Raw genomic sequence first — 21,414 nt, 5'->3', positions numbered from 1 at the left:
TTTAACTTCCGCAATGCAGCAAGATTTCTTAATAGATATTTGGTTTATTTTGAACCCTCATTTCTTAAGCTGAAATTTCATAATATATATGCAGAGGCCGGGGGTTGGGGGTTGAGGCCATGCACTTATGCACGACACCAATGGTCCAGCCTTGCTTTAACCAATTGCTGAGTTGCTTCTGCTGAAAATTGTACCTGATGCATCAAAACAAACCCAATTGTGTGTGTGGATGTTTTGGCAAATTGAGTGCAGATTGTGGCTAACATCTTCCGAATGGGGATTGTACTACTCTCAGTGTGCAGAGCATTACTAAGTGATTCTTGATGCACGTCTTTCCCGCAACCCACAGTGAATACCCTTGGATTACCTCCACATTCAAAGTGGACATAGCTCCAAGGTTGCCCATCGTCAATAGGCACACAACTCGGCACAAACAGGCCCGGATTTGTGGAAAGGCCACAAAGGCCTGGGCCTAGGGCGGCACAAGTTTAGGGGCGGCATGCCGCCCTGCCGCAACAGAATTTTTAAATTTGGCTCCCATATGGAGCAGTCGGGACCTCTCCCCACTGCTCCGTATGGGAGTTTAAATGTGCGATTGCGCATGCGCGTTGATCGCGCATGCACACTCGGGGGGAGAGGGCGCCGCGTGTTCGCGCATGTGCACTCGGGGGGGGGGGGGCGCGGCGGGGGCGGCCTCGGGGCGCCGAGAACTTTAATCTGGCCCTGGGCACAAAAGTCACATCCAATGCATAGTCAACTACGTAGGGCTGTGTTTAGGGCCACCCTAGCCACCTGACCTAAATGCGCCCCCTTATGTTGCATGTGATACATTCTGCAACTCACCCAGGGCAGAGATTTTTTTTAAAAGAAATTTATATATAGGCCGCCCCCCAAAAGTTGCTGTCCTAAGCACAGGACTTCAGGTAACTATGTATAAATACGGCCTTGCAACTATGCAGGAGTACAAGTAAATTTAATGAATGGCATCAAAACCCTCACAGCCGTGCATGTATTTGCATGTATTTTGGCAAACCTGCACTTTCGTTTATCAATGAGGCTTCACATATGTAACTGACAACTGTCATTTCTGGGAAGGATTTATGACCCAGTTTAACATAGTGGACATGGAGAACTGAAATCTAAAAAATGTCATTTTATATTCTCCATGTTTAGCGCTACTAATTGCATGTAGTGCTTCCATTTCTAATTCAGGAATAAGTCCCTGCCCTGCATATCTATCATTTTGGTGGCTAAGGTAAAGGGAGATTAAATGATTTGCCCAAGGCAACAAGGAGCTGACATAGAACCAGCAGAGCGAAACGGAACATTTTGTTGCAGCGCATTATTGCGTTACAGAATAGCTTTCTCCGACTCAGCCTCAGGGACAATACGGCAGTTGTTAACTGCAGAGTAAAACAGATGACACAACAAGGTATTCTTTTAAGGGTAAAGTTATCATAATAAAGATTTTAGCCATTAGCAAAACTATTGTGGATTAGGCAGCCTACTTGGAAAGAAAAAACAACTACTGTTACCATTAAGGTTCACAATTGCACAATCCAATGTTTTTTGTAAATATTCATTCCATAAGACTTGCATGACTGCTGCTTTAATGTGAAGAGCTTTAATCTATGAAAAAAAAATCTCGCTTTCATTTCCACCCACAGATATTCCCCTTTCTAGTAAAATGTTGTGTATATTTCATTTGGACGAACTCCAACAATTACATTCATTACAGACAGAACCAGAAGCCGTTAGCACAGGCTGAATTCTCTTCTAATTACTCCAGGGACGGCGGGTTAATTTTCTGCACTGTAATTAGATGTTAATTAATGTTTCTTCATTAGTATCTGGGTGTACTGCAAAAACCCTACAGCTTGTAATATGGATACGAATAACATCTGACAAAATGGAGTTTTTCTTAAAAAAATGTTATGGTAAAATCATTTGGCACTGTCATATTTCATCAAGTAAACAATGAGTTTTTTGCTACTGTAAGTAACCTGTGCAGGAGTAGCTCCTTACTAACCCAGCTGCAGGAAAGTACACTTACAAGTGAACCACAAGCACGTGGATATTTACATTGCAATAATTCCACTTGGCCTTTAAAAGAAGCCCTTCAATATAATGTTCCCCATTTGTTTTATTATTTTTTTTTTTTATTTAGCTGGTATTGTATTGTTTTGGGCTCCAGTCCTTAAGAAGGATATTAATGAGCTGGAGAAAGTGCAGAGACTGCAACTAAACTGGTTAAGGGGATGGAAGATTTAAGCTATGAGGTGAGACTGTCGAGGTTGGGGTTGTTTTTTCTGGAAAAGAGGCGCTTGCGAGGGGACATGATTACTCTGTACAAGTACATTAGAGGGGATTATAGGCAGATAGGGAATGTTCTTTTTTCCCATAAAAACAATCAGCGCACCAGAGGTCACCCCTTTAGATTAGAGGAACAGAGCTTCCATTTGAAGCAGCGTAGGGGGTTTTTCACGGTGAGGGCAGTGAGGTTATGGAATGCCCTTCCTAGTGATGTGGTAATGGCAGATTCTGTTAATGCCTTTAAGAGGGGCCTGGATGAGTTTTTGAACAAGCAGAATATCCAAGGCTATTGTGATACTAATATCTACAGTTAGTACTAGTGGTTGTATTTATAGTTTATGTATGTGAGTGTATAGATTGGTAGGTGTGGGTTGTGTGTGCTGGGTTTACTTGGATGGGTTGAACTTGATGGACTCTGGTCTTTTTTCAACCCTATGTAACTATGTATCATGGATAGACTCCATTATAAGCAAATAATTCTAATTTTAATAATAAAAATAATTTCCTTTTTCTCTGTAATAATAAAACAGTACCTTGTACTTGATCCCAACTAAGATATAATGAATCCTTATTGGAGGCAAAACAATCCTATTGGGTTTATTCAATATTTAAACGACTTAAGTTATGGAGATCCAAATTACAGAAAGACCCCTTATCCGGAAAACCCCAGGTCCCGAGCATTCTGGATAACAGGTCCCATACCTGTACTACACCAAAACTGGTTTATACTGAGCTTATGTTCTGCCAAAAAAAACAGATTCTGGGTTCACAGGAACTGTAATGCCCTGGATACACAGGATAGTTTGCATATTTATTTATTTCCTGGTATTTATATAACACTGACAGATATTCACAGCACTTTACAGAGATTATACCACATCAGTCCTTCCACACAAGAGATCACAGTCTATACCACATTCACACAAATGTAACCTGCCAATTAACCTGCCTTTATGTTTATGGAGTGTGGGAGGAAACATGGGGAAAACATACAAACGCAGAAATTTCCTTGTATGGTATCCAAAAGCTAACAGGCCTAGACCCAATACCAGGCAACACAACCCTGGCAACACTATATGTGGATTTACTGTGCATTAATGTTCCTTAATACAAAAAATCTTGGATTAGATCTGCCTACCCTCAGACAAAGCCATTTGTCTTCTTAATTTCAACTTGAAGTTATGTTGCATTTTGTATTTAGGGTGATTTTTGTGGGGGAGAGGAAGGCAGGAGTCCTGTCAGGAGACTGGTTCCAGTGGGGGGACAAACAGATGTGATGGTTCAGATTGGTGGGTCCCTAAAGAGACTGGCAAAGAAGAACGAGAGAGTAAAGCCTACACCTACCACCCTATGGTTATGTCATTTCAATTGCCATAAATCTATATTAAGCATGCTGGTCATTCTAATAGTAACTAGAATGAACAAGTGATCCCACAAGGGACCATTAATGTAGAGACCGCACCACTTATTCCATAACCAATATACTAACGGGGTTGCAGAATTGTTCATGTAGATCAGGGATCACCAACCTTTTATACCCGTGAGCCACACTCAAATGTAAAAAGAGTTGGGGAGTAACACAAGCATGAAGAATGGTCATGAGGGAGCCAAATAAGGGCTGTGATTGGCTATTTGGTAGCTCCTATGTGGACTGGCAGCCTAAATGAAGCTCTGTTTGGCAGTACAACTGGCTTTTATGCAACCAAATTTGCCTCCAGTCCTTTGAGGCCACTGAGAGCAACATCCAAGGGGTTGGGGAGCAACATGTTGCTCATGAACCACTGGTTGGGGATCACTGATGTAGATATTTAAGTTTTATTGTAGACTACTGGCAATAATAGAATATTATAAAACTTAATTTTTATACATAATATACTAAAAAGAAAGAAATCCCTATTTATATGCATAACTCGTATTGTTATACACAATTAAAAATGACTGTATGGAGCATAAGGTGGATTGAGGACACAGGTAGAATCAAGGCTCTGTTATTATTCACATCAAATCATAGTAGTTGTAAGATTACTTTATTTTCTGAAAACCACCCATTTCTCCAAGGACCAAATCAAGCTACTTGCTGTCCAGTCCTCCCCCCCCATACACACACTGCTCCCTTAACAGATACTAGACATTGTCCATGATTAGGAACGTGTACTCAGGGTTAATGAAAATTCACAAGAACAAGTAGAAACCACCTGGTAGGCCCATTATATCAGGTAATGGCAACCTTTGTGAAATTGCTTGCCAATATATCGAAACCAAGTTGAGATCACTTTACCACTATATGTCCGGGATACAGATGTGTATAAGTTACAAGATCTACAGGTTAATCCTACTACTCTGCCTGTTACTTGGCATATCACTTTATACTTGTATCCAACACAAATTTGGCATCATGGCTGTAAAATCCTTTTTGGAGAGTGACACTAATTATGATTGAGACTGTAGAGAATTTCTGATAGATTTGTTGGAATTCCGACTAACTCATAATCACTTTGTGTTCAATGATTGATTTTATTTGCAGGTATAAGGGACTGCAACGGGGGCATCTTTTGCTCCTACTTATGCCAACATATTCATGGGGTGGTGGGAGAGGTTTAGTGAGCTATATATATTACACATTGGTTTCGCTACATTGATGACCTTTTGACGGTTCTGAACAGAACCTTATAAGCTTTTTTTAATTTCCTCAATGAAAACGAGTTCAATTTGAAACCGACCTATGCAGCTAGCTTTACCATCGCCAGCATTAAAGAAGAGAATGGGTATTTGAAGAAGGAAACAGCGACTGATTCTATCTTGCATTTTAATAGTCATCATATTAATAGTGTTATGCAACCTGTTCCAGTAGAGAATTCCTGAGAGTCTGCAGAAATTGGTAGGTATGGGACCTGTTATACAGAATGCTCGGGACCTGAGGTTTTCCGGATAAGGGATCTTTCTGTTGCGGGTTTCCGGATAAGGGATCCCATACCTGTACATTTTGCAACCAATGGGATGAGATACGAATGGTATTATGTAGGCACTGGCATATACTAAGGACTGACCCCACACTCCACAGTTGCCTGGGTGAATTTCCCCAGCTGACACCTAGAAGGGCACCAAATTTGAAGGATTTGTTGGTTAGAAGTCATTTCCGAAACAATAAAGGTAGAGGCTCTAAGCACAGTCCGGGCACTTTCCCTTGTGGCTCATGCGGTATATGCTGATATATTTACAACAACACTGCATTAGAGGACAGATTCAGCAAAACACACTGCAACTGACAATACATCAACTGTAAAACCACCGGACTGATATATACATGATCACCTGCCCTTGTGGCTTAGGATATGTCAGTAAGATCAAAAGGAGCCTTAAACAAAAGATAGGAGAACAGATTTCCAATAGTAAAATGAATGTGACGCTTATGGATAATCTCGATGCAGTAGACACAAAAGACAAAAAAAAAGATCAAAAGATCAAGATTACTCTATTCGGTAAACATTTTTGTTGTATACATAATGGTAACCCTGCGGGATTACAAGTCACAGCCCTTGAAAAGGTAAAGCTTGGCATAAATGGTGGCAATCTGGATCAGATCCTACTCTCCAAAGAAAGCAGATGGATTTACATAATCAATACACTTTCTCTGCAAGGGATAAATGAGAGTTTAGCTCTACATACATATATTTCATTTGGTCTCCTTAGAACTCACCAGCTCTGTTATTAAAACATAAATGTCAGGGTGTTTAATATCAGTGGAAACATTTTTGTTTGTTTGATCACTGATACGATACATCTTGGTAGATCTGATCTCTATATTGCTGCTATTCTAGTGTATTCAGGTGGTTTACAGAAAACAAAGGAATCTTACAGCTACTGTGATTTCATGTGAATAATACTGAGACTTGGTTCCACCTGTGTCCTCAATCCAACAATTCCGCAGCCCAGTTACAATATGGCTTATGGAATAAGCGGTGCGGCCCTTTTTCTTCACTTTAATGGTCCCCTGTGAAATCACTTGTTTGTTCCAAAGAGATTGTCAGGAAATAAACAAAAGAATTTTGGCAATTTTTTTTTTTTATAAATTAGATTCCCATTCTTGTTATTTTGGCAGGGCCTAGCTCCCAGGGGGCTTGGCAGCAATAACCAGGGCAAAACGTACATATGGTCCCCTTGTACTGTATATTGTCAGATTTATTATCAGATTTCCCCTTCAGTGCATCTTCTTCCGTGTAAACACTCCTAACTTGTCCACCCTTTCTTATCAGCCTAGTTGTTTTTAATTTTGGACTTAAATTAATTTTAACTACGATGTAGAGAGTGTTATTCTGAGAAAATTTGCAGTTGGTCTTCATTTTTTATTACTGGTAGTTTTTTAATTTACTTTTTGTTTGCAGCTCTTCAGTTTGGAATTTTAGCAGCTATCTGGTTGCTAGGGTCCAGTTTACCTTAGTAACCAGGGAGTGATTTGAGAGAGTGACTGATATATGAATTGTAGAGGGGCTGAATAGAAATACAAGTAATAATAACATTGTAGCCTAACAGAGCAATAGTTTTATGGCTTCCAGGGTCAGTGACCTCATTTGAGAGCTGGAAAGAGACAGAAGAAGGAGGCAAATAATTTAAAAACAAGATTTAAAAATGAAGACCAATTGAAAAGTTGCTTAGAATTGGCCATTTTATAACAAATTAAAAGTTAATCCAAAGGTGATCTACCCCTTTAATAATCATCCTTTTGAGCACTACAGACCAAAACAGAACTGTATATTCTAGGCTTAGCAGTACTCCTCCTTCCCTTGTACCCCTTAGTTCCCTAGGTACCCCCAGGTATTTGTCCACCAACATAGCCCTCTCAAGACTATATGTGACTATCCCAGGTACGTAACTACGGATGCAAAAAATCCTCTATTTTGGGATTCGGCTGAAACTTTTATGAAGAAAAATGGGATTTCTCTTTTCATGCGACCAAAAGTCACGCGAAGTCAAGGAACCAAAATTCAAGCATGACACATTTTGAAAGGAATTCATTGACCTGCGTAGTTGTTTAGTAATTGGAAAATACCATTGCTTCGTAAGGGTTATACAGAGGTTTTCTGTCCTACAACCGGTCCCACCGGTGCTCTGCCCTTGGCACCACGTTATCGGCAGTAACAACAAATGAAGGACAAACGCAGATTTACTGCTTTAGTGCAACTTTATTGCAACCCACGCAACAGGTTCCAGGCATCACAGGCCTGTTTATAAGTATGTACGGAGAAGTGCATAAAAAAAACAACAAAACTTTAAGTAACCACCCGTGTTGCGCTCAACTCAACCACCATTTAAATTAACAAGTATTTAAAAGCAACACACCAGACCCACATGTCTGAACATAATTTCCAAAGTGGATCCAGATTGTAAAAGTCCATGTGCACCAAAGTCTATTTTTACTGCAGTCCAGTTATTATAGCAGTCCATAGGTGATCCTAAAAAGTATGTAAGAATATATTTTACAACCTGATCATAGGTACTGCCCTCAGGGAAACTACCTAGTAAAATGGACCCAATGATGCACCAAATATTATACACCATAAAGCTAATGCCACACGGAGCGTATTCTTGGCAAGCTTTAAAACGATTGCTGAGAATACGCTCCTACGCTTAAACATCCCCCTACCTGTGGCTACCCTTGTACAGGCTAAACTACCTAAAAGTAGGGGTAACATGCACAATCTCCTTTTACAAGGCCATGTGGATTAAGACATTGAACGCCCTTGCACCCATGGATTGGAGTTTATTGCAATCCCCTTTGGATATTATGTGCAGACCTTTGGGTCTAGTTGCATTGTTTGTTAATTTTAATTGGTGGATGGACACGGGGTGAAACACCCCCAGGTGGTTACTTAAAGCTTTTTTCATTAGGCTAATGCCAGACGTAGCGGTTTTACGCTGCGTATTTTCTCTGCCTAAAAACGCCGCACAAGCCACACAGCCCCTGACTATGGCGGTTTTCAGCCTAGTACTGGTGACGTAGCAAATCCTGTTTCCCATGGTGCTAATAGTGCGAAATAGTAAAAAACGCTGCGTATTTCCGCAAGGTCTGGCAGCTGCCTTTGTGTATACATAGGAATAGGTTGCTGTGCAAATAACGGCGTATTTCGACAAATGCATGAAAAGTCCGTGGTAACGCGTTTTCTAGCGTATTTACGCATAGTGTGTTTTCCATCAAGTTATTTCTATAGATGATGATATCGTGTGTTTTTCAGCCGCCGAGAGAATTAGAAAATACACAGCTTAAAACGCCTCATCTGGCATCAGCCTTAACTTCTCAGTTCATGGCCTGTGATGCCCAATATCTGTGTGTGGGTTGCAATAAAGTTGCACTACAGCAGTGAATCTGCGTTTTGTCCCCATCATGTTGTCACCATTGCTTACCCTTCCCTAAGTCATTGATGAACAAGTTTAATAAAAGTAGAACACCACAAGTGTTTTTCACCAGGCATGGATTCACGGCAATTTCCTGCGTTTCACCATTGGCAGATTGTTTTGTGAAAAATGTGCTGTGGTAAAATTCGCTGCACGGCAAAAAAAAATTTAAGCGCAAGTAAAAAAAAACCGTTGCGTTCAACAATTTTTTTGTTGTGCGTCATTTGGGACAGATTCACTCAACGCTGCACAAAAACTGTCCATCTTGAAACATACAGAATTTAGTTCATAGGGGTTCAATACTTACGTAGCCATCCCTTGCTCATTCTTTCCCCAGGATATGGTGTGTGAGGTTTCAGCAAAAAATAAATATATACAAATATAAAAGATAACTTTAAACCTAAACCCCCAGGCACACGTGACGCCTTGTCTAACACTGTTACATCGTATGGAAGCACTAGCTACCTCTATATGCAGTTAATCCCAGTTAATTTCCCGCCTCCTCAACTATATATTACACAGAGACTATAGGGGAAACACTTGTAATATTTTATATATTTCATGACCTAGATGGCAATTTCCTAAACATAACATAGTTAGCACTTTGATTATCACTCCTCTTAAAAAGGAAATAGCTCTAAATAGCAAATTGAAAGTGTGACTGCAAACTAAATGTGTGAATAATCTGATATTGTTCTTGAAAGATATTAACACTTGATACCGGAAGAACCAATTTCCAAAGCCATAATTTAAGCCATAATTTTTTTTATAGACGTTTGCAAAAAAAAAAAGAAACCAAAACGGATATTATTGGGATATGAGATGCATTATATTCCAGCCAGAGACTCATTGGACGCTCTCTGCAAGTAGTTAGTATGTTCCCCTTGCTTGCATGGTTTTTCTCCAGGTACCCAATAAACATTCAGGCTCCTGATAAAATGAACAATAGTGCATGTAAATGTTAGATGGCCAGTACACTCTACTGGGACAGGGACTGATGAGAATGATGTATAATTTCTGTAAAACCCTGTGCAGGATGAGGATAGGCTGTTCCATTTTGGTGAAATGTAGTTGTGCACTCTATCAATGAGAATTGGGAATTGAAAATCCTCTGTTACTTTTATGCTTTTAACTTTCAATCTAATTCCTATTAATGGTGATAATTGTGTTTGCGCCTGAAAGGACTGATGATCTGACCTAATCCTCAGTGTTTCCATATTTGGAACACAAGTTCCAGGCTATTCTCTATGTCAGTGATCCCCAACCAGTGGCGCAGGGCAACATGTTGCTCCCCAACCCCTTGGATGTTGTTCCCAGGGGCCTCAAAGCAGGTGCTTATTTTTGAATTTCAGACATGGGGGCAAGTTTTGGTTGCATAAAAACCAGGAGTACTGCCAAACTGAGCCTCATGTAGGCTGCCAAGGGCACATAGGGCTACCAAATAACCAATTACTGCCCTTATTTGGCTCCCCCCGTGAACATTTTTCATACTTGTGTTACTCCCCATCTCTTTTACATTTGATAGTTGCTCATGAGTAAAAAAGGTTGGGGGCCCCTGCTCTATGTGAAAGATGTGAGCAAGTTGTCGATCCAACAATCCAATCAAATTGCAACACTGGGAATGATGAATCTTGGGAGATGCTTCCTGCTCATCAAGTGTTGTGGGTTGAAAAAAGATGCAGAATTATGTTTTTGGGTAACAGAAAATCTTGTGCTGGTAAGAGGAACAAATGATGTAAATCCTATATTTCCAGATTGTCTGAGAATGACTGAAGTTTGGGACTAGCAATCCTAGACTGGCATCATACAGTATTTGTTACAGCCAAGGTACTAATAAAGTTAGCTGTAGATCAAAAAATGTAGTTATGGGATCTAGGAATGGTCTGCCAAGCTCATTGTTTCTTACCCGTGCCACATTAGGAGCATTCTAGGAGCTGCATGCATGGCTACATTCTTGTTGTAGGGTACAAGATGTTTATGGCCAGAATGGATTAAAGATAGCACTGGGGATAAATTGACCTCATGGGTCAACATTTTAGTTGAAATTAAAGGGGAACTATACCCCCCGCGCTATAAAAGCCCCCCTCACCTCTCCCTTATCACATAGGGACAGTTTTAATAGTTAGAAACTATCGCTAACCCCTAGCTAAAGGAAGCGCAGCAGCGTACCTGGCCGACATCTTCTTAGACACTTAATACACTTCGGGTCTCACCGCCGACACGGACCCTGCTTGCGCATGCACAGTTTAAGCAGATTTACTGATACCTCCAACTGTACATGCGCAAGCAGGGTTTGTGTCAGTGGTGAGACCCGAAGACTGTTCAGTTGAAGGGAAGATGTCGCCCAGGTACGCTGCTGTGCTACTCTGCTCTTTTAGGTTGGGGTTAGCAATCGGGGCAGTTTTAAAAGTTAGAAACTATGCGATAAGGGACAGGTGAGGGGGGTCAAGGCAGTGATAGTTAAGGGGGCTTTTAGCGCCTGGGGGTATAGTTCTCCTTTATGAAAGGTATCATTGGAATACAGGTATGAGACCTGTTCTCCAGGACCTGGGGTTTTCCAGATAAGGGGTCTTATCTCTATACCTTAAGTCAACTAAAAAAATGAATGAGAGAACAGGTTCTCCGCAGCTTTCCATCCAACACAATCTGCTTATAGGGTTAAAAGCAAATGAATGTATTTAGAATGCTATTAATGTATATTCTCCTTGGAAACAAAGTAAACCGAAGCAAAACAAATCTTCATGGTTTAATAGAAAGCTTACCATTGAGATTGAGATTAAAATGTAATGCATTCTTAATTTTCAGGCAAGCAAGAGTTTAAAATGAAAAGGGCATTGCCCAGAAGAGTAAAACAAATACCTTTTTTTTTTTTTTTTTTTTAAATGTATAATGATAAAAATGATGCAGGAAGGTGTGGAACCCTTGGTTTTTGTCAGGTTAATTGTATGAGGGAACAGGGAATAGTTTCTTATACCTCATAAGGGCTTCCTTTCTAGGAGAACCTATTCAGTTAATGTGAGTGTAGGAGGCTGGAGGAATTTCAAAAGAGACTCGATCATTTGAAGTTCCAGGACTGGATTGTATTTACCCAGGATACTAAAGAAACTAGCCTTGTGCTTTGATATTGGGAAAGGCACAAAGATTGGTGAATTGGCATCTTTAAAAATAAATAAATAAATAAAAGCCTTCTGTTCCTAGCTGGGTAAATATAGGCTTGTTAGTTTGGAAGGAAAGTTTTTGGAGTCGTTAACAATATTGAAAAACATGACTATGAAGATTTTCATTCATCCAGGTCATGGTATATCTAGTATAAGTAAATCCAAAGCAACTGGACTTGTTAAGTAATCATTGAAGACGTTTCACTACTCATCCGAGCAGCTTCTTCAGTTCAACTGACTGGTATGGGCAGTCCTCAGCATATATACTCTTCCACTAATCCAATCACAATGGCACTTTGTAACTCTTCAGAAAGGTGACATCTGAAACTCACAGAGGTGTGAATGCTGTGGGGTTACTGTGATAGAAGCTGCTCAGGAGTAGTAACGTAGTTTTATATGCAATAGATCCTGACAAATTAAATAGCTTTTGTGGGGAGGTAAGCCTTAATTTTTAATCATGTTTCTAATGTAATTGTCCCAGAACTACACATACAAAATTACAGATTATATTAGGGAATTGGCATTTAACTTTTTGTACAGGTATGGGCCCTACTATCTGGAACCCGAATCAAGAAAGATCCAGAATATTGGAAAGCCATTTCCCAATCATTCCAGATAATAAAACCCAAACCTATACTTAGAGTACTTCCTGAAAGACACATTATAAACTGTACTGATAAATGGAACATTTTCTAGGAACCATTTGTCCTTGTTCCATTGCTATAAAGGTTATTCATAAATGGCCTTGAAGTTGGCAGTACTGACTGTTTCCCTATGATACTATGCAAAATAATAGGTTCAAAAAACTTGCATGTAGAGTGATTTCAATAAACCACTCAACCTACATTGACAAGGATTTAGGGGTTATTATGGATAACAGACGTTAAAAGCTTTATCAGTTGTGCTACTTAGAGTAGTTCTCCTGTTTAAAAAAGGGCATTGACTAGAGGCATGAATAATTTTCTCTTCAAAGATTCCTGATAAGGCCTTACCTTGACAATAAAGTGTAGCTTTGGATGCCAGTCCATGGGAAGGATATTAAAGAGCTGGAAAAAGTGCAAAGATGTGCAACTTCGTTGTAAAGGTATATAAGAATGAAGAAAGACCAAGCTGGGTTTGCTTCTCTGGAGAAATGGCACTTGCAAGGGAACATGATTACTCCTTACAAGTACATTAGTTGACATTATAGACACATTGAGGAGATTATTTTCTTATAAAAGAGAATAACAAAATTACAAAAGCCATTACTTTAGACTTAAGCATAACGGTTACCAGAACCAACACAAACAATAAGAGAATTGAGGCAGCGGAATGCTCTACCTGCTGGAATTGGGGTGGTGCTTATTGCAAAGCAATAATATAAGGGGGCTGCAGGTTTGTGTATGTAGGAGCATGTAAAAGCATTCACACCCTAACCATAAACAAATATGCCATATCAGAAAAAAAGCATGTGTGGGTCTTACTGAAGAAGCGCAAATTAAGAATGTTTGGATTCACCTCGGGACATTTTTCAATTACACCCCCTGAAACATTGTTCTTTCCAAAGACTAAAATGGCTTTCTCCTGCATGCAGGGGCAGCACCACCATAAAGCATTTTAGCCCAAGTGTGGGGAGCCCTCCCAACATATGGTGTTTGTGAAAAAATAATGACACCCCTACACTGAAACACTGGGGAGTGAAGCTCCAATGGGCTCGGAGTTGCCGGTAATCCACGCACAAAGGCACGTTGCGCTTTATATCATCTTAGATCTCAGCACTGACACAGACAGGAATGCTCTAGGCATTTACTATTTCATTATTCAGCACAACTACCAGATGTGAAAAAGAAAGAAATTACGAGTCTGTTGAAATTAAATTCTTTATTTCTAATTAGCATTTTTAAAGTAATTATATCCAAAATCTATATCCAGCACATTTAAGACATTTCAGGGATTAATATGACTACTGGCATACAAATGTAAGAGAGCTATTTAGTTTGCACTGTAAACAAAATTAGTAAGACATTTCTTAAGCATCAGTAATAAGCACTGGAGCTCAGTAAGAAGCCAATAGCTCACATGTAACTATGATCCATATCCTGCCCTTGCCCAACGGCAACTTTTTATTATCTTGGTAAACATGTTTCCGATCACGGGGATCACAAAGATAAATGGGAGTATTTTCTTTTACTAAAATGGCATTTTACAATCTAGTTGAAAAGCCTTGCACAATATTGTGGAAAAACATTGAGCTGTTTCTGCTCTCTTGGCATCTGAGAAAAGGCACAGAGAAATCAAACACAAATGGATTTATGGACACGACGCCTACTTTCATCGACATTTCAATACAGGTATTTGCATATTCTAGTTATTGTACTATTTCATTGTATACATGCACTATATGTAGTGTTTAAAAAAGGCTCTGTAGAAGTCTAAATGTATACCAGGATAAATCCTATGTCACTGCTGAGCAAATCTCTGTAAGAGAAAGCTGACGTTACCTAGAATAGAAATGATAGAGCTGTCACTTGTGCAAAGCGTTTGTTAAAGCAGTTGTAATTGTAATTTATACTTAGGCCCAGTTGTTCCTGTGTGTTGGCTTTTTTTGTGCACAGAAGTCCCCATTCGTCTTTAGGGGACAGTACCCATGTGTGTGCACTGAAACGCTCAGCGCAGATAAGTATGGGGTCAGTTAACTCCTATGTTCCAGTACAGTGCAACGCCCAAAGAAAACACCACCACCTGGGAACACACAAATAGAAATGCCCAAGTGTAAGAGCCATTAATAGAAGGGTAGAAAGCAATAACCTGCAACTGGGGTGCAAGTTGGGGCCTGTGTGTGTGCGGAAGTAAAAGATGGAATATTCTAGAAAATGAATAAAGGAGAGAAATATGTGAGAATGTGAGGAAGGGAGAGAATGGGAGACTATAGCCTGCCTTTGGACTAGTGTGCATGCCAAATACAAGTTGTTAATGGTGATGTTTCCATTCTTTAACCATATTGCAAAATATTATTCTGCTGCTTTAACTGCCCCCGTCCCTGGGTAAATGCCCTATTCTTCTATTTTTTAAGTTGCTATACAAGCAACCTGCCTGTTAAATATGCTCAGTCAGAGAAGTTATGATAATATTACAATTATAAACATTAAATGCTAAATTGTAAGATACAGGGAGTGTATAAGAGTGCTTTGTCCAACAGAATGATGTTAGTAAAGACAAAAAAATGAAGATAATTATAGAACTGTATATGTACTATGGAACCATTACCAGTGTAACCTTGTTATATCACCACTGACATTTAATAAAACAATACAAGAGTGCAAAGAGGTGTGTGTTTGTGATTGGCACTTAACTGGTTAACTCTACTAAAAATCCTCCAAACAGTGTAAATATATCCATAAATCTAGATTCTGTTTTAACCATGTAAGGGTTAATGTGGGTGGAGAGGGACGGCAGAAATGAAGGCGCTAGGCTGCATGTGTTGCTATGTGGGACAGTGAAGGTGAAAGAGAGAATGGGAGGGTGAGTTCTACTGCACAGAGTGTTGCTTCTCACTGCCGCTATAAATACTTAACGAGGTGAGGGAGGCGGTGAAAACCTTAAAATAGGCACAGCCCACAGGCACCTGGGACCTGGGATAGCCCAGACAGGCAGCTGGCAGTGCTGAAATAGCTAGGATCTACCCAGAATGCATAGCTATTGCCCTAAATTACAAGAATGTTTTATCAACATGGGTAAACGAACGACATGGTTAATCCTTACGTGCGGCTAAAGCAAGGGATTTGGGCACAGTGAAACGTTGGCGCCATTCCTGCCACCAAATGACTCATTAGCTGCTCAGTTTAAGGGACTCATACATCCGTTATACAGAATAAGAGCAGTTTGGCTTTTCTTTAGGCCTGTGAATATAAATCATTGTGCTCTATGAATATATCTCCCTGCTGGCAATTGTGGGGCACAGATCCCTAGACATGTAACACTGAGCATAAAATAAACATCACAACACAAAACCTCACTTAGATTTCCCATGGCAAAGACACTATCCTATTCCAGCAGATGAGCAGTATGGCAGTGAAGCTTAATGGCTCGGAGGTGGTACTAGGCAATATGGGCAATTTAGGATTGTGCATTTATTGTATATTCATAAAAAATGTACCACTATTCTGTTTCATTTATTTATGTTTTATGGAGATTTTTAATTCATTTATTTACAGTAAGGCCAGGCCATTTCATTTGCTTTTTCACTCAGAGGCGTTTATTTACAGTTCATCCCAGGCAAGGACTCTCCTCCACCCTCCGAGCGGGCAGCAGCATCTTGTAATTACACATTCATACATGGTTATGCCATAACAACTCGGGTTGGCCGATAAAAACTGGCACATCTCCAGCTTATCAGCTTGTGTATGGGGGTGCTCGGGACTCCTGCCTGACTAATATGAGTCGGGAAATCAGCTATCCATTGTCAGGTTTAAAAATTCCATTGGACAAGGACTGTACTAGTGCATTGATGTGGTCATTGTCTAGTTGGTTCCCATAGACCAACAGTATGATCCAATCATTGGCCTTGCAATCGGAAGGCCAAGTCAGGCAAAGTATGGCCAGATTTAGGACATACTGAACATATCTGAGTTTCAGGTGCTGTCTCCTTAAAGGGGAACTATCACAAAAATGAAAAGGAAACTTTCCAAATAAACTCAATTAGAAATCCTGTCTCTCTTCATTCAGATTATGAGTCAGATTATGACTGACAGTTTGGTCTAATACATCCTTTGGAGGAAATGTACTCTGTCTTTAGGTAGCAGTATTAGTATTGTAGATGTAGTATAATTTTAGTATTAGAGCTCACTCTTTCAAAATTACCAGCTCTCATGAAAATCCTGTCTTTCTATATGCAGGATGTGTGCCGGAGTTAGTAATTTTGTTAGGTTTTGCTGTAATTTAAGTTTGTCTGTTGTTTAAGTTAGCTCTGATACATCTGCTAGGAATGGGAACCCCCCCCCCCCCAAAAGATGTATTAGACCAACCTGTCATCAAAATGACTCCAACTTCTGCATAAAGAAAACATTTAAAGAAACAGGTTTCTGAGAAGGGGACAGTGAAAGGTAACCTGGTTATTTCAGAAATGGTACATAATTGTTCATTCATTCTATTTATAATAGAATATAATCTATATAATATATATATATAATTATTTTTGCAATAGTTCCCCTTTAAGTGAAAACAGAGAATCATACAAATAAGGTGAGGGAGCATTTGGGTTTGCAAATTTGAAGAATAAGAAGCAGATATTAAATCAGCTCTTACTCTTCAGTCTCTTTAAAAATTGTATGGGCCAATAAATAGCCTTGTTTTAAAATATGAGTGCAAAATGTACCAATTTGGGCACAAAACATTGATGCCGCCATGCTATCCTGCATCAGGAACACAAAGAAACAGACCTGGAGAAACACATGCCCCTTATAAGTGCCAAAAAGAACACTGGATCCCAAATTGAAAGCTGGATTCCATGCACCCCTAATATAAAGTAAGTATGTATCTAAAATTACAAGACACTGTTGCCTGGGAAGGACAGGCTGAAAAACAGATTTCAAAGGAACGAAACACTAGAAATTCTTTAACACATAAGTAACTATTGTAAATGCTTCCTGGGGTGGTGGCCATCGACACCCGAGATCATTCTACCGCTGCTGCATTTATTTCCACTATGCAGTGGGTTGCCAGGCCACTAGAAAATTCCAGAAGGGTAGCAATTTAATGGAACTCCTATCAGTGTGCCGTGCAACATGCATTTATTAATGCACTTGAATTGAAGTTATCTTGCCACCCTAGTATGCACAAGATCTGAATTCATTCCAGGCTATAGTAACCCTACCGCACACAAGTGCAACAAGGCAATATAGAATATGCACTGGGTGATACAGAAAATCTAATCTTATTTTTGCTGAAGTTCATTGGTACATTTGTTGCTTGAAATATATTGTATATAAGCAAATGAAACAGAACAAAACAAAGCAACGTGTATGATTATTGGTTACACTTCTTTAGCTTTGAAATAAATGGAAGTGTTTTTAAAATCAGATGAGATTAGCAACGGGTTAGTAATTCTCTGCCAGTATTCTATGCAGGGCAGCTATGCATTTATCTCTTTATTAACAGTGTATTGTGTGTCTAAACATCATAAAAATTATTCAGTGAAGTCATTTCTGAACTCAGGGGAGACACAGCTTTGTGGCAATGAAATGACAGAATGCAGCAATAGCTCAGAAATGACTCTCTAGTCTCTTCTTTTTTAATCTTTTGGGTCATGTAATACAAGCTGATAAAAGACTTTCCAGCAAATTCTCCTCAATAAAGTGAAAAAAAGATCAGTCTCTAAAGGGCAAAACTCCCAGAATAGATTTCGGTCCCTAAACCAGCATACACTGTAAAACATCTCATACCAACAATGTCCACAAGCACAAGATGAGGGGACAGATCTCTCCCATGTCCAAGGAGAGAGGAGGGGGGGGACTGCACATAGCATCTCACATCTTCTTCCAGTATTTATGTTCATCCGAATGTTTATTCAATTTCCAGTAAAAGGTCCTCGCCTTCCAGATGCATATCGGTTTTTACGTAGACTTTCTTGACTGTTCCAGTAACCGGAGAGTTGACCAGTGTCTCCATCTTCATGGCGCTGAGCACGCAGAGCGGCTGTCCCTTTTCAACTTTGGTCCCCTCCTTCACCTTGATGTCAATGACCTTGCCTGGCATTGGGGCACCTATCTGACCTTTCACATCTTTCAGGGCTTTGGGGTGGAAGTGCATCTCCTAGTAAAAAAAATAATTGTCAAGAATACAGAACAGAAACATTATGTATATTTGTTTTTAGGCCAATGTTTTTTTTTGAAGAGATACTATATATATATTGAAAAAGCCATGCTTTTTCTTTTTAAGGAGAGAGGGAATTCTGTAAAATCCTTGCAGAAACCACAACCCCCAAACGTCTGTCTTTTTCACAACTTACAGTTGGCTCTTTGATCACATCACATAAGACAAAATCTAATATTTACAGTGTGTTCTATGGCCCAAAAGGCCAATTTTTGACCTTCTAATGCTAAATGTTTCTTACCTTCATGGCCTGAGTGTCTTTGACAAGGACAGATCTGAGTTGACCATTGAGTTCAAAGAAGACTTCCCTCTGACCAGCTTTATTAAGATCTCCCAGGGCAAGAGCTTTGATATGCAAGGTCTTTCCTCTTTCTAATTCCACCTATGGTTTGAGTTAGAGATTTGAGATCAATTCTAAATGAATGATATATCATTAGTCTTTCCCAGAAACCATTTCAACCATATAACAGGGATAGACTATTTTTGAAATGTAAAACTGAACTGATAAACTATAATGAACTTAATGAATCGCTTAAATGGAGCCATGTGCTTTAGGTTAACATTGTCCACAATGTACAGTTAGTTAAAAATAACTACCAATCTTATGGTCCTGGTATTCTTACCAAGATGATCTATATAATATTGTCAATCTTTTAGCTCAACACGTAAAGCTGCTGCATATATCCAGACATCTTTAAATTTAGAAAGCTTTCTTGCCCTGCCTAAAATGATAATGAATTTGCAAAGAACCCCCTTTCATAGATGGGTTTTGTAAAACATTACTATATTTTGTGCTTAAATGGGCACAATAATAAACATAAGGTTTGACCAGAAGCCGTTACATTACATATGTATTAATATTTTAAATGAAGTTATTCTGCAAGATCATAATAACGTAGTCTTATTTCCAACAAATATCTTTAACCACCATGAGTTATTTAGTCCCAAGAGAGCGACTGAATATATACATGTCAGGCCAGAGCAATTGTGCTGTAGTATTAAAAGAGGGAACCTAGGGACATTTGGTGTCAATCTCACAGAGAGACCTTTAATAAGACACTCCTGCAGGGGGCTGCATAAAGGTAATGCACTTATATGGCAGCAAGAGTGCCAGGACTAGTGATGAACAACATGTTTTGGCAGGTTTGCCACAAAAAACCCCATAGACAATGGGCGCAAAAATAAGAAGTATGGAAAAAATCCAAAAGGGATGCACTGAAACCAAGATTCAGACAAGATAATCCAAAGTAATGGATTCAGTACATGCCTAGAAAAAATGCCCATTGAATTCAAATTTTTCGCACATTTTTAGCAGAAGGGAAATGAGACAGATTCGCTCTTCACTAGCCAGGGCCAGATCAGTTTGTTTAGGAAGCTGATAGCAGTTTGTTAGCTGCAGAGTAACGATCAAAGGAAAGGGCTTCTGTACCAAGAGATGTAGGGTCAGTCAGAAAAGGATCTATGACCTCTCTGACTTGGGGTTCACACCCTCATGCATCATATATTGGTATGAGGAGATCACATGCTCCCAAGTAATTTCAGACAGGGCACCCTATACCCAGAAGCTAGAAAGGATGGTTTAGGGGGGGGGGTGAATGATCATACACCCCTCATGGTTGATATCATTGTACCCAGCCGTATATATATATAACACAGCATGCCAATATTTTGTTGATGGGAAATGCAAAGATCATATTACAGAATTTGCCTACAAAACCTTACTAATTTATTAGGAAGTAAATTCCATGTTCCAGTGCGCTCCTACCTCATGCATTGGTAATGAGAGGGAGTGTTCCAGGATGAAAATGAAAAGCCAACAAGATCTGAGGTTCCAAAGCTGAATTATTATAGAACTATTTTACAGCTTGTCTCATGCGATACACAAGAAACTCCTACCTGAGTGTTTTTATTCCTTTTTATTTTGTTTACTGGTTACAACTGTTTATTTTATGTATGTCATAATGTATGAATTACATTTTGTAACACTACCTTTTTCTAAGATAAATACACAGGGGTATATTTATCATGCTGTGTAAAAAGTGGTGTGATGTATTACCAGTGATGTTGCCCAGGGCAACCAATCAGCAATTAGATTTCAACAGTTAGAAAACAAAAGCAAAACATCTGATTGGCTGCTATGAGCAATATCACCGGTAATGTTTTACTCCACTTTTTACACAACATGATAAATATACCCCTAAATGTAATAAGTTTGCTCCAAAAAGAACCCATAGCCTGTATGAAAGTGTATGCTGTAAGGAGAAGTTCCATTTAAATATTAGTTAACCAGGGAACTGTACCCCTTATAGCACTACCCAACATCATCTGAAGTGGTGCCTACGTAATACTAGAATATTTGGTTACAATAATAGGTATACTAACAGTCATCAAGATAAGCCTACCTCAAATTCTTCTGCAATCTTAGGTCCTTCCAAAAAGAGACGGGTGTTGAGACATTCTACTGGCCCAAACTGAGAGCCGAAATCCTTGTACTCCTCGAACACTTTTGGGTACATTGCAGCGGACATAATATCTTCTGGGGTAATGTCATCATATTTGCTTTTCAGTTTCTCCTCCAGTTTTGTAAAATCCATTGATGGGAGTGATGCCCCAGGCCTGCCCTCAATGCGTGGCAGATCTTTAAGAACCTAAAGAGTTAAAGAGTAATTCAATTTATATTCTATGATACAGAATATACAAGGGA

The 21,414-nt window shown here is 39.4% G+C and overlaps 1 protein-coding gene across 4 annotated transcripts in view; it reads right to left on the bottom strand.

The window, feature by feature from the left end:
• Positions 1 to 13,706: 13,706 nt before the first annotated feature.
• pc.2 (pyruvate carboxylase, gene 2) overlaps positions 13,707 to 21,414 on the bottom strand; it is a 208,723-nt gene continuing 201,015 nt past the window's right edge. For all 4 annotated transcript variants that reach the window (XM_012962236.3, XM_012962238.3, XM_012962237.3 and 1 more), the window contains 3 exons: positions 21,113 to 21,358; positions 18,952 to 19,092; positions 13,707 to 18,650 (listed from right to left, as the gene is read on the bottom strand). In XM_012962236.3, the coding sequence (XP_012817690.1) occupies positions 18,402 to 18,650; positions 18,952 to 19,092; positions 21,113 to 21,358 (636 nt within the window). In that variant the 3' untranslated portion in view covers positions 13,707 to 18,401. The remainder of the gene's footprint in view (positions 18,651 to 18,951; positions 19,093 to 21,112; positions 21,359 to 21,414) is intronic.

The sequence above is a fragment of the Xenopus tropicalis genome, chromosome 4 (assembly GCF_000004195.4).
Source record: "Xenopus tropicalis strain Nigerian chromosome 4, UCB_Xtro_10.0, whole genome shotgun sequence".
In the NCBI taxonomy this organism is placed as follows: Eukaryota; Metazoa; Chordata; class Amphibia; order Anura; family Pipidae; genus Xenopus; species Xenopus tropicalis.
The sequence above is the reverse complement of the archived record's forward strand: the minus strand, read 5'-3'. Positions and strand labels throughout refer to the sequence as shown.